Here is an 18,242-nt window from a genome sequence, read left to right as displayed (position 1 = left end):
ACACTACGGACAATTTTCCAGAGATGCCAATCAACCTACCATGCATGTCTTTGGACCGGGGGAGGAAACCAGAGTACCCGGAGGAAACCCCCGAGGCACAGGGAGAACATGCAAACTCCACACACACAAGGCGGAGGCGGGAATCGAACCCCGACCCTGGAGGTGTGAGGCGAACGTGCTAACCACTAAGCCACCGTGCCCCCCCCCCCCCCATCTAGCTATTATATCTAATAATATTTTATCAGAAAGTTCAGCTAATATTGTAATAACTTGCTAATGAGATACTTGTGCTAAATTGTAACAAAGACGGGATACTTCCAGTTAGCTTGCTGGATCACGCTAAATCACGCTAACTCGCATACATCCTTTGCCATCGGAGTACTTTTAAAAATATATATATTGAAGAGTTTTTTTTATTCCACCCAGAATATTTAATACAGATAAAATCAGCTATACATAATATTTATCTTATACTATATGATACTATACATAATGTTCTTGCTACAGCTAGCAGTGGCTATCTAGCTAGTCATCTATAAAGTTAATGCTAATATTTTAGATTGTGACTATGAAAATGTTTGGCCCTTATAGCAAGGTTTCATTTAAAAAAAAAAAGTATAAAGTGGATGATATTTATACAGATATGTATTCTAAATGTTATACGGCTGTTAAAAGACATGAGTTAGCATGTGGTTCAGCGGGATTATGCGATCAGTGGTGAGGTGAAGTGCGTTCCGAGGCGCTGAGTCGACTGGAATTTGCGTTTCTCGGCACAGACCTCAAGGAGACAAAAACAGGAAGGCAAAGGAAATGCAGGACACATTAGCCTGCCCGGATCGGATTGTCAAAGAAACACACAAATACAAAGAAAGGCTCGGGAATAGAAGCGGGTCTATATCTGGATAAACACCTCAACACACTTCCAGTTCCAGCTGGGTAAGCATGTGGAAACTGGATGTGGAAACTAGGCTGCGTGTGAAAAACACAGCTAGCGACACGTTTTCTTGTTTTGCGCTGTCACAAGGGGTGCTGTGTTTTTCTGTGATAGTAAATTATGGGATGTTTTCTTCCTTCTTCCATTTACAAAATACAAAATATTATTGACATGCTACAAAACATGTTTTATTATTGTTCAGTTGGCTGCGAAAGAGGGATTTTCGAGGAGATAATGCCCCCCCCAAAACAGGATGTTACGTTATCGTACTGTATCTATGGTAACAACATGCATATAAGGAGGATATTTGACATGGTGAAGGTTTCTGTAAGGACGTTTATGTGTAGAATTATTTAGTCTCCAGAGTCAAGGTTCTTTAATGTTAAAGACGGATGGATGGAGGAACGAGTTTATAGTCTTTTATAGAGTTCTAACTACAGCCGTTGTAACGTAAATGATAACAGGAAGGAAGTTGTTTAGGTGATGTTTCCACATTATTAAATGTAATTAAAAATGGATTCAAAATATATCTGATGTTGGTCTTATGTAAATAATTGTAAATGTTGACCAGATTGCTGTGTTGTAATAGGAATGAAACACGACATTAAAGTGTGGCAGATTTCTGTATGAACTGAGCAACACTCTTATTTGTCATGTTTATCCACAGGATACTAAAATGTGAAAGGTGCACAAATTTATGGGCTTTTTTTTTTTTTTTTTTAAAGATTTTTAATAGGATTTTAAGGACATTTCAGCTATTTATGTTGTTCCACCAGACAGGTCTGTGACGCAGTGGCTCTTAATTTAAACAATACTTTTTGTTCTTTTGAGACAGAGTTCATTCTAATGGACTTTTTAGTGTTATATGTGAAATCTTGAATTTCCTTTGGGATAATCAAGTATCTATCTATCTATCTATCTATCTATCTATCTATCTATCTATCTATCTATCTATCTATCTATCTATCTATCTATCTATATATCTGTCTGTCTCTCTGTCTGTCTGTCTATCTGTTTGTCTCTGTCTGTCTATCTATCTATCTATCTGTCTGTCTGTCTATCTATCTATTTATCTCTTTATCTATCTCTCTATCTGTCTGTCTGTCTGTCTATTTATCTCTCTATCTATCTATCTTTCTCTCTGTCTATCTATTTGTCTATCTATCTATCTGTCTATCTATCTGTCTCTCTATCTGTTTGTGTCTGTCTGTCTATCTATCTATCTGTCTGTCTGTCTATCTATCTGTCTATCTATCTATCTGTCTCTCTGTCTGTCTCTCTATCTGTCTCTCTATCTGTCTCTCTGTCTGTCTCTCTATCTGTCTGTCTGTGTATTTATGCCTTTAGGTATAATATAACGTTACAGCCCACATCACATACAGCTTCAAAATGATTTTACATCAGATTGCATTCCTGTCTCTCGAACATTGTGTCCTGTGATGTGTATACTGAGTGTTTGTGTGTGTATGTGTGTGTGTGTGTGTGTGTGTGTGTGTGTGTGTGTGTGCGTGTTCAGGGCTCAATAAAAGACCAGTTAAAGGCATACGGTGCTCTGACCGAGAAGGTGACGCGCAGATACACCAGACAGATCCTGCAGGGAGTTTTCTACCTCCACAGCAACATGATCGTCCACAGAGATATAAAAGGTAACTGCAGAATAAATCCCACGTGGCTTTTCCCCAAAACACACAATACATCTGCACCAAACTGTCAAGATCTTCCTTTTAAGGTGATCACAAAAACGATCATTTCTAAAGATATTTTTAGATGTAATATGTTTATCTAATATTAAATGATTTTTTGCTGCTATTTAACAACAAGAAAATTGGAAAAGAAAACATTTGTGTTATTATGCCATAACGGATCCTTCACATCCAATCAGATGCTTGTTCCCATGCGGTTTGATGTGACAGAGAGACTTCAGTCTATTTATTGATCCCAGAAGAAATTGTTTTGTCTGCAGCAACACAAGGATAGTACATAAATGTGATAAATCCGATGATCCGTAGCAGCAACATTACACTACATGTAATGAATAACTTCATAATGCAGTAAATAAATACAGATTCATTTGTACGTGTGGCAAAAAAAATTATTGTGATAGATTTTAATAAATGCAACCAAAACTTTACATTCATATTCACATTTATTAAAACAACACATAGACACATGGAAACATAAATACATGCTCAGATGGACACATGGACATATAGACACATGGACATGCAGACAGACAAACACATGGACAGAAAGACATACAGTCAGACATATGGACAGACAGACAGTCACTTGGACAGATTAGTGACGTACTGTAACATACAGCTAAGTACGGTGACACATACTCGGAATTTGTTCTCTGCGTTTAACCCATACACAGTTTAACACACACACCGTGAACACACACACACACCGTGAACACACACCCGGATCAGTGGGCAGACATTTATGCTGCGGTGCCCGGGGAGCAGTTGGGGGGTTCGGTGCCTTACTCAAGGGCACCTACGTCTTGGCCGAACCCACAACCTTAGGATTAGGAGTCAGACCATTAGGCCACCATCTGTCCCCCCAATTCATGGACAGACAGACACATAGACAGACTCTTGGACAGAAACCAATATACAAACACACCCATTTAACCCCATGGTTTCACACCAACGACAAATCAATTGTTGGAGAAAGAAGTATTCTAAAAAAAAAAAGTCCACACTTCGGGATTGTTATAAGTTGTTTAATTTATTGTATATTGACTGGAATAATCCTGCAAACAGTTAGTTTCTGCGTGATGAAAATGCTAGCTGATTTATCACAAGGTTCTAGTTGTGAGACTCGATGGGAAAGTAGTGGCAGGGCTGGGAATCTGGAACCTTCCGTTCACTTGCAGTGAACCTCAAAACCTGCTTCAGAGTTGCTTCATACTGTAAGCTGTGTTGTGATATGAAATGAGAAATTCCCTGCCATATCATATTGTATCGTATCATATTATATCATATCATATAATATATCATATCATAGTCATATCATATCATAGTCATATCATAGTCATATCGTATCACATCATATCATATCATAGTCTTATCATATCATAGTCATATCATATCGTATCATATCACATCATATCATATCATAGTCATATCATAGTCATATCACATCATATCATATCATAGTCATATCATATCGTATCACATCATATCATAGTCATATCACATCATATCACATCATATCATATCATAGTCATATCATAGTCATATCGTATCACATCATATCATAGTCATATCACATCATATCACATCATATCACATCATATCATATCATAGTCATATCATAGTCATATCGTATCACATCATATCAAATCATATATCATATCATAGTTATATCATATCACATCATATCATAGTCATATCATAGTTATATCGTATCATATCATAGTCATATCATATCATATCATATGCTAAGTATACACAACAGCTGAATCTCAGATGTTTGGGGAAATCTCTTAGGTCTCTATATTTCTCTTGCATCAGACAACAGTCTTGCTTTCAGCTCTGGCCAAAAGAAGCAGGAAAGAGAAACCCTACATTCCTTCACCCCAAACTCATCAGACTCCCTCTTTTTTTTTTTTCCGAGGACAACCTCATAAATCACATTTCTCCAACAGACCTGGCATTGCTTCCATTATGCAGCGAATAAGCTTGCACTGGTCTTGGTGCGATATCAGGCTGCATGCGTGCCAAGATTATACCTCGGGCGTTTAATTGATTTATGTCTGAGCTAGCCAGTCTCTCGCTTTCCCATAATGAAGCCAAGTCCTGTGGAAATATCAGCCGAAGTGAAGCAGAGAAAAGAGAACGAGGAACGGAGTTCCGCTTAAAGTTTTTTTTTTGTACTTTATTTCTCTCTGTGAGTTCTGTCGTCAGTTCGGCTGCGCTCTAAGGGTGTGGAGGATCTTGTGGCTGGTGCGAATTAGTCACAAATCTCACAGGCAGCATGCAGGCCAGTCCAACGGAAAACAAGTCTGAATGGAGGCGTGGGAAGAGAGGACAGCACGTCTCAAACTCCAAGACTCTTAAACCCAAATAATTATAGGTGGTGTAATCATCCTTAGGAGATGTCTCAGACATACATGAGTGTTTGAAGCAGATGTTTACGCTTCTTGATCCAACGTGATATCAAATTGGGTTAAGGGAAAAGTTCAAGATGGACTTCAAGTGTGTTTAAGCTGGTCCGTTTATAACAGTACAGCCTTCCTCATTTCTATTGGGAAGTCGTGGCCTAATGGTTAGAGAGTTTGACTCCTAACCCTAAGGTTGTGGGTTTGAGTCTCGGGCCAGCAATACCACGACTGAGGTGCCTTGAGCAAGGCAACGTGTGCACTTTGTATGGGTTAAATGCAGAGAACACGTCTCACTAAAAATTTCTATTGACTGGTGGGTTGCTGTGATTGACAGGGGAGTATAGATGTACATAGTAATGTTGTGTAGTTCCACTGTGTCACCTTGACATTAGTGAAAAACTCAACGTGCTTCTGCTCTGTTGCTACCTGAGGCAGGAATACAAATACGAATGTGCAGTCAGTGGTCTGATGGGATGATACACTCACAGTTTTCAGGTTCATAGTCATCCTCCCATCGACAGATGTACATCTGAGTGTGTGTGTGTGTGTGTGTGTGTGTGTGTGTGTGTGTGTGTGTGTGTGTGTGTGTGTGTGTGTGTGTGTGTGTGATTCAGGTGCTAACATCCTAAGGGACTCCTCTGGAAACGTGAAGCTGGGAGATTTTGGTGCCAGCAAACGCATTCAGACCATCTGCATGTCAGGCACCGGCATTAAATCGGTCACTGGCACCCCCTATTGGATGAGTCCGGAAGTGATCAACGGAGAGGGTTACGGGCGCAAAGCCGACGTCTGGTAACGATACATATCAATGAACTGTTTAATGGTGAATGATGTGAAAGATTGGTGTGATGTTATGTGATGTAGGAAATAAACTCATGGGATCTTGGTAGCTGGGAAAAATTTACAATATGTAATATATCAGTGTTTATTAATCGTTTGTATTTCTTTATTTGATATAAAAAATACATACGTGGCACTTTATTAATGTTTCAGTATATTTTGTCAGTGCAAATTGAAACAAAAAACAAAACACAAAAAAATCACAAATACAACAGTAAAACTCGGCACCAAAACAGAAAACACGACATCCAAACCTAAATCTTTTTGTCTCTCTCCTATCAGGAGTGTAGCCTGCACGGTGGTGGAGATGCTCACACAGAAGCCTCCGTGGGCCGAATATGAAGCAATGGCAGCCATCTTTAAAATCGCAACTCAGCCCACAAAGCCCAGCCTGCCTGAAAGTGTATCGGACGCGTGCCGAGATTTCCTACGTCAGGTGTTTGTGGAGGAGAAATGGCGTCCCACCGCAGAGGTGCTGCTCAGCCACCCGTTCGTCCAGGGCGGCTTCTGATTGGCTTCGGAGCCTGAAATGCCCGGAAACGCCCCCTGTGCCAGTCCACTCTGCCCACTAACGATCACCACTCATCATTGGTCTGGGGGGAAACTGGTGCCTGTTCCAGCACACTCAGAACAAAGCAGACTCTTCAGCAAGGGCTGTGTGTCTCAGGCACTCCCCCTGCACACACACACACACACACACACACACACACACACATCTGCTAAGCAGCATTACACATTTAGGTTGAGGCTGTAGAGTCCTGCGGTCTACAGATTTATCTGTATTCTTCTCACTCGCACTGATACACACGCACACACACACACACACACACACACACACACACACACACACACACACACACACAGCAGGCATAGCACTAAGAAGCTGTTGTTTACAATGACATTCAAACATATAACTAGTGGCATGTCTAATTGGCTTTGCACAATCAATACAATACACAAAGGTTTAGATTTTTTTGGTTTCTAAGTCCAAGTTCATTCAGTTTCATCCACCATGTACTGTATGAAAGAGCCAAAATGTTCCAAGCTCAAATCCCACAGAGCTACAGAGCCACAACCGGGGGCCTTAAACTAGAACCTCATGCTAAACCTCAGCTAACTGCTAAAGAAACACCTTTGCATTTGTAACATAATCTCTGTCAGTTAGCAGTAACAGAATTTAGACCCTATTCAGATTCGATTATATCACATGGGGATAATATAATGCCATGTACCAGGGGTTCGTCTGGGATTTTAGTCCCGTCTGGATCCATCATGTTAGTACATTTTTACTGACTCTGCCTGAATGCTAAGATTACACTCTATTTGACCTTTTATAAATAACCCCAAGTAATAGATCCGTCTGAATTGATATATTTGTCCATTACATCATTCACTCGTTGTTTTCTCTCATCTGTCTAATAGAGGAACGAGGCCAGTAAAATATAAATCGAGTATAAATGTGGGGTTTGAGGTAGTTTATCAGAGATGCAGCCTACAGTACATACATGGTCATGTGACCTACTAATAACCACACGCATTACTCGTGGCCACGCCCCCTTACAACAAGCGCTTATAACAAGTCAGGGCTAACAGTTTTTATTAAATTTACGCGCTCATGCATTTTTCTAACGTGACTGTTTACTCCAAACGTATTTCTGGAAATCAGCGTTAGGTTTCCGTCAATATATTTTTCGAATTACTGTACAGTCAGCTCCAGAAATATTGGCACCCCTCACCGCTTGATGTAAATGTATGTAAAATATGTGATGTAAAAGAAAATAAAAACCCTTAAAATTCTGAACATCGTCAAGATGAATCCCGAAATATTCGACATTTAGGCCTTAAATTAGTAATGCAGTTGTTGGAAGTTTTTCCAACAACATGACGCTTTATTGTTATCGACTAAACCGTCTTTAGACTTCTGTAGCAAGTGAACTCTGAGTAAACAAACAGTTTTCACAGTGCTTCGAAAAATAACTCAGTATTTCTTTAAACACACGGTGCAAGAACTATAGATAAGGTTTTCGCGTTTGCAGACGTCAAAAAACACGAATAAGCGTTCGTATCAGTCTTTCAGCCATAATGTGTCGCTGGGCAGAAAAGCAACAGAATCAATGTTTACTTCCTTTAATATCCTAATCAACTTCCTGCCCCAGATTTGTCCATGATGAATTAAGTGCCGTTGATCAGAGTCCACACCGACGGCCTGGAGCTAATCCGTACAGTCAGATACTTTGTGAGTAATTTCTCTTATGCTCACTGTGTGATGGTTGGAATCTACCCAAGGGGAATAAATGACAAGTCGCACTTGTACAACCACCAGCGTGGTAAATCCGTGCGTTTATTCCACCCCAGAGTCTGCACTGTGCTTTCAGATGAGAATCATAATGGATTTTAATTCTTAGCTGCCTTTTTTTTTTTACATGGCACAAGGTTCACAAGTCGTTTTGTTAGCCGGTGTTCAGAGGCACACGTGTTTCACTCGTGGTTGTGCGTTCGGACATGTGTGTGTGTGACTGTATAATTCCGACATGCAGGATAATCAGCCGAGATTTAAAGAAACTTATTTTTATAAATACGTCTCTGCTTTTATATCCTGGTGTTTGTATTATTTTTTTTGAAAAAAAATAGCGCTCACTAAGCGCGTCTAAGCAATAGGACCGAGGAACACTATAGCGTGACTGTGATGATCAACATGCCGCTGAGGTTCAGTCACAGATTCAGACCTGAGTGTATTCTTCAGTAAATCATCAGAAACAACCAAAGAGCATACAGTATGCAGCTATATCTGGAGGTTAGGTTCATGTCGTTCTTGTCGTCGTTGTCATTGTTGTTTTTTTACAACTATTACAAATCGGATCACGACTGTGTATCGGTATGAAGTTATAATGAGATTGAAAAGTTTCACTTTTAACAGGTCAGAAATATTTTCATGTGCAGTGCTGCAGGATGTAAGCTGTTTTTCAAAATAGGACCAAATTATATCTTTGTCATTATACAGTACATGAAATCTGTCCAAGTCCAATTTCTGTAAAAGCTGAAAAATGTTTGCTTTATACTTGATTTTCAAAATCTGTTGTGAAGTGCTTGGACCCCTGAATCGCTGCTCAAAGGCTTTTCATTTATGATGGTAACATATTAGAAAACAAACAAAAATTCATACTAGTAACTTGGAAACTGATCATATCATGATTATTGGAGAGTGGTATTATATGGAAATGTGGTCAAAAAGCGTTGAAAATTCCATTGTCAGTGTTTTGTGGGATTCAGTAAGATGTATGGCTGCAGTACTTTGTCTTTTTTCTACATAGAAACACAAACGTCCTCCAGTTTATTGCTCACCGTGACCTGTGCCTTGACCATAGGAGCTACTCCTCTTTTTCTTTTTGTAATGGACCACAGTCGTTTTAATGGTGCGTTCACGTGACCTTGTTAAAGACCTTGAGTGACTCATGCTGTATTTTAGATATACAGATTTGCTAAGGTGATAAAGGTTGTATTGTAAGTACAGAGCTTACAGGAAGTCGGACACCTTTAAAAAATCGTTTTAACGTTTGTCGTTGTTCAAGTTGCTGCCTGTGAGGTCAATTAGAACAGGAATGAAAACGTTGGCAAGACTTCGCTTCATCAACAGTGCAGCCCCGAACCTTGCTCTGAAACTATTATAGCTATAGCTGTAGTTCCTAGCTTATAATATGGCGGATCTAATTTTATGCTTTTTTTTGTTGTTGTTGTTTGTTTGTTTGTTTTTTTGTGCTGGGGCGGGGCTAAGCCAGAATGTCACAGATTTTCTCTAAATTCTCTTTAGAAATTGATTTGCCTGATTATTTCAGTGTAGATTCACTTTAAAAAATGAAATAAACAACGAGCTTTAATTATTTTTGAACTTTTTGTTAATAATTGATGCTGTACCAGGACATTAACGAAACACCTGATTCACTCCTAAGACACGTGTTACAGCATCACCGGTGCACACGTCCGTGCCTTATACAGTACACGTTAGGGAAAAGCCAGAAGGAAGGAAATGATCTCTGCATCTGAGGTTTGTTTTAGAAAACAGTGTTAACGTTCTGCCACTTAAACCGTTCGAACGAGTGCCAGATCAGGAAATCTGAAACGATGCGTCTCAAAGGGTGTCTGCGTTTTCTGTGAGCACTGTACAGATTGTACTGCACTTTTTACAAGATGTTTTATTATATTCCAAATACTTTATTCACAATATTACCTAAATTTGTAGAGCTGGATTTTTCTTTTGTGAGTAAATGATGAAATGACCTCCGAGGTTTTTGAAGGAGGCTAGGAATGAAAAATTCTTTATTGCCTTTATGATAAAACCACAACACATTTATTCTGAAAGTGATTTTGTACATTGTAATAAATAAAGGAAAGGTTTAAAAATAAAATCAAGCTGTCTGTGTTTTATTTTCCACACTTCCCTCCGAGCTGCATCCTTCCTTCATTTTTACTGTGATGAAGAATTGAGCAGACAATAAGAAGACACGAACCCTTGTGCCTTTAGTGTACATATGATCTATTTATTTACTTAATTAATTTATTTAAAATCTGGTAGTGTATGTGTGCTTTTCTTCAATAAACCAATCAATCAATCTCTCTCTCTCTCTCTCTCTCTCTCTCTCTCTCTCTCTCTCTCTCTCTCTCTCTCTCTCTCTCTCTCTCTCTCTCTCTCTCTCTCTGCAGATAGATTTATCACATAAATGAGAAGTGAGAAAATGTGGCTGTCTATTTCTGGTCTCTATTCTCCAACGATTTCTGAATGTAAATTAAAAAAGTATTTACATTTAATAAAAAAAGATGAATGCGTTCTTTTTCAGATAAGTAAAAGCCTAACTTAATCGCTTGCGATTCATGGTAAGCTATTTTGTGCTTCATCATTTATTTAATCATCATCATCATCATCATTAGTTTTGTAAAACGAGGTTTAAACCAAATCAGGCTTATTGCATGGACTGTACCGTAGCTTTCCGCGACAAATCAGTGTGATGTGAAAAAAACTATTATTTATAGATAAACCGGGTTTTTTATTTTATTTTTTTTGAAAATATAAACAGGAAGATCACAACCAAGAATTTTAGAGGGTCTGAACTTAGGGTTGAGTAGGGCACGAATGAGTTAGGTTAGGTACAAATAAGGTTCTGTTTGTAGCAGGGCTGTCACCAGAACATACAGAAACCACTTTCTTATATCCATGGCTCTTCTGTACGAAACCACCAAATTTTGATTTTGAGATCACAGACAATGCATAGCTGCTACGCAAAGGCACAAATTAAATTAGACACAATACTGTACTGTTTACTTAACTATATGATATGTTTAAGTCTATACATATGTTACACACAAACTGCATGACTGGGGCAGTCATGGGCTAATGGTTAGAGAGTCTGATTCATAACCCTAAGGTTGTGGGTTCGAGTCTCGGGCCGGCCACGACTGAGGTGCCCTTGAGCAAGGTACCGAATCCCCCAAAATGGCTGCCCACTGCTCCGCGTGTGTGTTCACGGTGTGTGTGTGTGTTCACTGCTGTATGTGCACTTTGGATGGGTTAAATGCAGAGAACAAATTCTGAGTATGGGTCACCATACTTAGCCGTATGTCACGTCACTTATAGCAATTGTAATAAATAGAACTACCGGTACTTCTAACAAAAATATAAATATTGAAAGATTTGATTTACAGGAGACTTGCCATTGGCTGTTGTATTTGAATAATTAATGACGTAGGTCTTACGCAAGGTTTGCATGCTGTTTTGGGGATTTTTTTTAAAGACATTTATATATAATTCTGTTCACTTTCGTTTTGTGTAATAATTGAATATGAAATTTCTGATTGATATTTCTGAAGATAATATTTTATGTATTTCTGGATCAGTGTTACCATTGTAAAGGTAACTGTTCTTTGTGAGCTAACTACTGCTTCTGAAAGGTCAAGGATGCACTTTGAATGTCACTGAGTTATATTCAATCTCTCAGAATAGTAGCTGAAAAAATATTGAACATGTGGTTAGTTGTTATCTTCATAAGTCACCCATATAAGGATGAGGTTCCCCTTTGAGTCTGGTTTCTCTCAAGGTTCCTTTCTTTACCATTTAAGGGAGTTTTTCCTCCCCAAAGTCACCTCAGTCACCTCAGACTTGTTCATTGGGGATAAATGCAAACATATTTAAATATATCTAATATTAATCTAGAATTTTTGTATTTTGCTATTCTTTATATTATTATTTATGATAACCTTTTGTTCTACAGTGCCTTACAAAAGTATTCATACCCATTGTACTTTTTCATATTTTTACATGTTACAACCACAAAGAATAATGTATTGTATTGGGATTTATGAAATAGACTAAAAGAAAGTGGCACATAATTGTGAAGTGGATTGAAAATATGAAAATATGTGTCCATGTTTTTTTTTTTTTTTTTACAAATAAATATCTGAAAAGTGTGGTGTACATTTATATTCACCCCCTTTACTCTGATACCCCTAACTAAAGTCCAGTGAAACCAACTGCCTTCAGAAGTCACCTAATTAGTAAATAGAATGCACCTGTGTGTCATTTAATCTCAGTATAAATACAGCTGTTCTGCGAAGCCCACCGAAGTGGTAGAAAACATTAGTGTACAAACAGCATCATAAAGACCAAAGAACACCCCAGACAGGTCAGGTGTAAAGTTGTGGAGAGGTTTAAAGCAGGGTCAGGTTATAAATTAATATCCTAAGCCTTGAACATCTCCTGGAGCCCTGTACAATACATCATCCAGAAATGGAAACAACTGCAAGCCTACCAAGACATGGATGTCCACATAAACTGACAGGCTGTGCTAGGAGAACATTAATCAGAGAAGCAGCCAAGAGGCCCATGGTAACTCTGGAGGAGCTGCAGAGATCCACAGCTCAGGTGGGAGAATCGGTCCACAGGACAACTATTAGTCGTGTACTCCAAATCTGGTCTTTATGGAAGAGTGGCAAAAAGAAAATCGTGGTTGAAAGAAAGTCATAAGAAATCCTGTTTGCAGTTTGCAAACATCATGTGGAAGAAGGTGCTCTGGTCAGATGAGACCAAAATGTAACTTTTTTTGGCCAAAATTCAAAACGTTGTGTGTGGTGGAAACCTAACACTGCACATCACCCTGAACACACCATCTCCACCCTGAAACATGGTGGAGGCAGCATCATGTTGTGGGGATGCTTTTCTTCAGCAGGGATAGGGAAGCTGGTCAGAGTTGATGGGAAGATGGATGGAGCCAAATACAGGGCAATGTTAGATGAAAACCTGTTAGAGTCTGCAAAAGACTTGACATACAGACATACAGACAGAGCTACAATGGAGGGGTTTAGATCAAATATACAATACAAATAAATTTGAATTGAATTAAGTGAAATGTGTTCAGGAGCGTATGTTGAGTCAAATGGTGGGGCACGGCGAGTCAAATGGTGGGGCACGGCGAGTCAAATGGTGGGGCACGGCGAGTCAAATGGTGGGGCACGGCGAGTCAAATGGTGGGGCACGGCGAGTCAAATTCTGGAGCACGATGAGTCAAATGGTGGGGCACGGCAAGTCAAATGGTGGGGCACGGCGAGTCAAATGGTGGGGCACGGCGAGTCAAATGGTGGGGCACGGCGAGTCAAATTCTGGAGCACGGCGAGTCAAATGGTGGGGCACGGCGAGTCAAATGGTGGGGCACGGCGAGTCAAATGGTGGGGCACGGCGAGTCAAATGGTGGGGCACGGCGAGTCAAATGGTGGGGCACGATGAGTCAAATGGTGGGGCACGGCGAGTCAAATGGTGGGGCACGACAAGTCAATTGGGGGGGGGGGGCGTTGAGTCAATTGGGGGGCACGTGGGGCATTGCCCCCTAATGCTCCCCCTTGCCGACGGCCCTGGTTTGTAGTCAATCTGCAAAAAAATAAACCAAAAACTACATCTTCCATGATTTAAAGCCAGTTTGGACCAGTTAGAGCAAATCAGGTCATTTTAACATGAACTGACATTTTTATGTTTGTTTGTTTGTTTATGTTTATGTTTATGTTTATGTCATGTAACTGACTAGGCAGTTACTATTAGCCGCATGCTAACGCTTTAGCCTGATCCAAAGCATTTATATAATTATTTATAGTTTTAAACCATGATCGCAATTGGGTGGAGATTTACTTCCTGTATTAAGAGCGCGCGTGTCATCTACTCAGCGTGTGATTGGCTGTGACGTCACCGATGATAACATTTCAGGATTATTTCCTCTTTCCTGTTGATAACTGCAGTGTCCTAATAACGTAACGTTTGCACGCCGTTTAGTCAGTTTAGACTGAAATGACTTAAAAACAGGGAGCGGTTTATAGTTTTATTATCGCCGTAAACGACAATTTAATACAACAAGAAGAACAAAGTTTTTACACTTTGTTTTTTTATCATGGCGTCAAGTCCGTATTCTTCATCACCATCACCATCATCATCATCATCATCACCATCTGTGGATTATGACTTGATTCCAGTCATCGCCCTGAACTACAGCGTGAGGAAAAAACTGGCTTTGTATTTAAACCCCATTAACACGGTGGCAGCAGACTGGACGGATATCGCTGAGAAAATGGACTTCAGCTACCTGGAGATTAAAAACTATGAGAAGTTGGAGAATCCCACCAAGAAGCTGCTGGAGACCTGGCAGACCAGAGCAGGGGCCACGGTGGGCAAACTGGTGTCCATCCTGGAGCAGGCAGAGAGGAAAGACATCATCTCAGACCTGCAGCCACTCATAGGTCAGCTCTAAGTATTACTATTCATACATAGAACTAAAAAAACATCAGACTCATGTATTCATTAAGTGGTGGTTTGACTCACACCACCAGGGTTGCGGTTCGAGTCCCATGTCCACCTTGTGTGGAGTTTGCATGTTATCTGTGTGCATCAGGGTTTTTCTCCTCCCCAGATACATTACTGCGATACTCAGTAATCCATGCAGAGCGTCAGGTGGCGGCTTCGGTTAACGTCCACGTGAGTCTGAAATACAGAGCGGTGCGAGAAACAAAACATCCATTGATGTCTGAGAGCCGTGTCAGAGGAGACAGGAAGGCAAGGGGTGACTCGAGAACTACCGGCGCTGCTGTGACACGATCGCATGGATTCGTTTCAAGGACGAACCTGCTGTCGTTTCCTAATAAAGTGGTCGTGTGTTATGTACGATCGCATAATTTGTGCATTTTGATCACGGATTTTGTAGCATATATTTTTGAAAGGTGTGTGTGCTCTAAAGAAGAATAATCAACAGAGTTGTACATTTAACACCCACAGCTTTAATCACTCAGTCAGATCAAAGCAAGTACAACATTTCAACACGTTTATGACGTAAACTCGTTTCTTGCAAAAGCTCACAATCGTAATTCCCACGATTTCAACTTGACGGTTATGTTAATGAATGTTTTCCAGGTCAGATGCATAATAAAGTGATGTTCTCTTTACTGTGTGCAGATGAAGACTGCAGGATTTATGTGGAAAGACAAAAGGAGCTTCCTGTTCAGGTGCCCGAGGTGGACAGCAGAGACCAGTGTCGAGGAATCACTGTAAATGACGGTGTGTAAATTTCATTAGGTTTGGATGGACATCATAGGATTAGAGAGCACTTTCCTGTATCTAGTGATGTAAATGATTGTATCGTTTAAACGGCTTTAATTCTTGACCTCCGTCCCGATCTCGTGTTCAGGTCACATACCGGAGATGTTCGACGCTTTCATTTGCTACTGCCAGAGCGACTTCCAGTTCGTCCATGAGATGATCAGACAGCTGGAGCAGACAGATTACAACCTGAAGCTGTGTGTGTTTGACCGCGACGTCCTGCCCGGGACGTGTGTTTGGACCATCACCAGCGAGCTCATTGAGATGAGGTGAGTCTCTGATGCTCCAGCCTTTAGACTTTGAACTCATGTCGTTAACTGTGCTCAAGACAGAAGTATATTTTGTTTGTTTAGGTGTAAGAGGATGGTGGTTGTCATTTCTGATGATTACTTGGACAGCGATGCCTGTGACTTCCAGACTAAATTCGCCCTCAGTCTTTGCCCAGGTCAGGTTTTAAATATCAGTTTGATTTATACAGTACTACATGATTATTACTACACATCTAGTCACAATACAGTTACAGTACAGTTTATTCGTCTAAGCTTCTTTCTGTAGAAATACATATATAGACCTCATGGAAACTTCCTGTAGCTGCTCATCACTTCCTGCCCTGCTCTGATGTTTGTCGTTTTGACCCCACAGGTGCTCGGACCAAGCGGCTGATCCCTGTGGTCTACAAGCAAATGAAGAGGCCTTTTCCCAGCATTCTGCGCTTCCTGACAGTGTGTGACTACACCAGACCCTCCACACAGTCCTGGTTCTGGGTTCGACTGGCCAAAGCCTTGTCCCTGTCCTGAGCGTCACACATCCAGCTCGCTGACTGACTGCCCCAGCTCTTATTATTGTTCACACACACACACTGCTACACAATCTGAACATTTCTGGTAACAAATGAATTTTTCTTTTCTAGCTGCAGAACCCAAATATTTTGTTGCAAATGTCCCAGCTGTTGAATTGATGGCTTATGTAAGAGTTCTAAAAAGAAATTGAAGTTAAATGTCTCGTTTATGTTCTCACACACTTCTATATATCTATAGACAGGGGGAGCAGAGAGAGAGAGAGAGAGATGCGATATATAAATTAAACAGCTTTCTAGAAATTTCTAGATAGAGATAGAGAAACTAATGGAAAGCTGGACAGAAAGCCACTTGAGAGTTTTTTACTTCCTTGTGAGTGTACAGTCAGCGATGACGCTCGCCGGACAAAGAAAGGCCGCGATCGTTACCGTGAGCGTAAACAATGCGTTTTACAAATAACGAATAATTAGAAAAATGACACGGAAAAATCTTCAACCACAACCACTTGTGAATACAGAGCTCGAGTTCTGAATATTTCATGCATTAAACACATTCAGATAGATTGCTTATGGCCGAAAGTATGTGGACGCCTGACCATTGCATTTATACCAGTTTGTTAAGAATACGTCCCGTTCCCAAACCACGGCCGTTAATATGGAGCGTCTCCTACATGGCATAGAGAAAGAGAAATACTTTATTGATCCAGGAGGAAATTCAAGCATCCAGCGGCAGCATACAGAGAAATAAGATTATCACAAACACAGTATTTTTATTATTATTTTTTTTTTGTATAAACTTGCCACTTTGACATGGACCAAATGATGATGTCAAGTCGCTCTGGATAAGGGCGTAAATGTAAATGTTCAGACAACTGGATCAACTGGAGCGTCTCCAGGACAGCAGGTCTTGTTCCCAGTACGCAGGGGTTTGTAACTTCCAAAAGTGGTCCAATCAGGACAACCCCAGTGAACCAGGCACTGGCTTCAGATCCTACTTCAGATATGTAAATTATGGAAGATGATGATATTAGTATACTATATTTTTTACAGCATATTTAAACTTCAAAGATTATTCCATCAACATTGTAGATGATCTTATGTCTGTGAAATATGTTTCCTTAAAAAAAAAAAAAAACATCTTTATGGAAAACTCCTATAGCACAAAATATGCTGCTTTCTCATAAAATGTGACTCTGATGACTGCTGATTTTTGCCTTTTGCAGCATTTGATGATCCAAATAGTGCGAATCTGTGTTTGTTTGTTTTTTCTCTCACGGCTTTCTCCTTTTTTTTTTCATGTCCTCATATACACTTGATTTATCGCAGGCACAGAAAGCTACGATTATTACCGCAAATTATACATTTCATACTTTGATATTCTTTTATTGCATTGCTTTTATTGCAACTATCTTAAGAATTTCTTTTTCTATCTTTCAGCGCTTTTTCTTGGTTTGTTGATTCAAATAGAAAATATGAACGATCATGCGTGTACTCTGACAGAGCCATGTTGTTGGTATGCTTTTTTTTTTAAACTTTACATCTATAATTAGCATGTTATGCCTTTTGTAGTCTGTTTAAGTCAATCCTTTCATAATAAAAAATATGTTCTACAAGCAGATGTTCGTAGTGAGATTCTTATTTATTTTTTCAGACTCCAAAAATTTTTTTTGACTTTTTTTTTTTAAACCAAAAATAAAGATTATTATAAGAAATTGTTCATATGTAATAAGCGGAACCAGCTATTTCCCTGCATCGTTGTTACACTGAAGTGTTATAGCGTCATAAATCCTAAGAGCCAATCAGATTCCGGTATGCAAATGTAGGCCAGGTGACATCAGTTTACGAGGAAATAATCAAAGATTTTTTTTTTCAATATAATTTTTCAGAGTATGATACAAAATGCAAAAGGACAAAAGGGTGAAATACTTCTGATTAATACTAA

At 39.7% G+C, this 18,242-nt stretch overlaps 2 protein-coding genes across 2 annotated transcripts in view; both read left to right on the top strand.

The window, feature by feature from the left end:
* The window catches only part of map3k22 (mitogen-activated protein kinase kinase kinase 22), a 56,787-nt gene extending 48,285 nt beyond the window's left edge, over nt 1-8,502 (top strand). Inside the window, exons 16-18 of the mRNA XM_047808458.1 lie at nt 2,451-2,580; nt 5,660-5,837; nt 6,168-8,502. Coding sequence (XP_047664414.1) covers nt 2,451-2,580; nt 5,660-5,837; nt 6,168-6,396 — 537 coding nt within the window. The 3' untranslated portion in view covers nt 6,397-8,502. The remainder of the gene's footprint in view (nt 1-2,450; nt 2,581-5,659; nt 5,838-6,167) is intronic.
* A 5,603-nt stretch (nt 8,503-14,105) lies between these two features.
* On the top strand, nt 14,106-17,916 carry myd88 (MYD88 innate immune signal transduction adaptor). The gene is made up of 5 exons (XM_027176857.2): nt 14,106-14,651; nt 15,361-15,462; nt 15,593-15,773; nt 15,858-15,949; nt 16,147-17,916. Exons 1-5 carry the CDS (start codon nt 14,306-14,308, stop codon nt 16,299-16,301), a joined length of 876 nt encoding a protein of 291 aa, XP_027032658.2. The 5' UTR covers nt 14,106-14,305; the 3' UTR covers nt 16,302-17,916.
* The last annotated feature ends 326 nt before the right edge of the window (nt 17,917-18,242 follow it).

Source organism: Tachysurus fulvidraco, chromosome 25 (genome assembly GCF_022655615.1).
Source record: "Tachysurus fulvidraco isolate hzauxx_2018 chromosome 25, HZAU_PFXX_2.0, whole genome shotgun sequence".
Taxonomy (NCBI): Eukaryota; Metazoa; Chordata; class Actinopteri; order Siluriformes; family Bagridae; genus Tachysurus; species Tachysurus fulvidraco.
The sequence above is the reverse complement of the archived record's forward strand: the minus strand, read 5'-3'. Positions and strand labels throughout refer to the sequence as shown.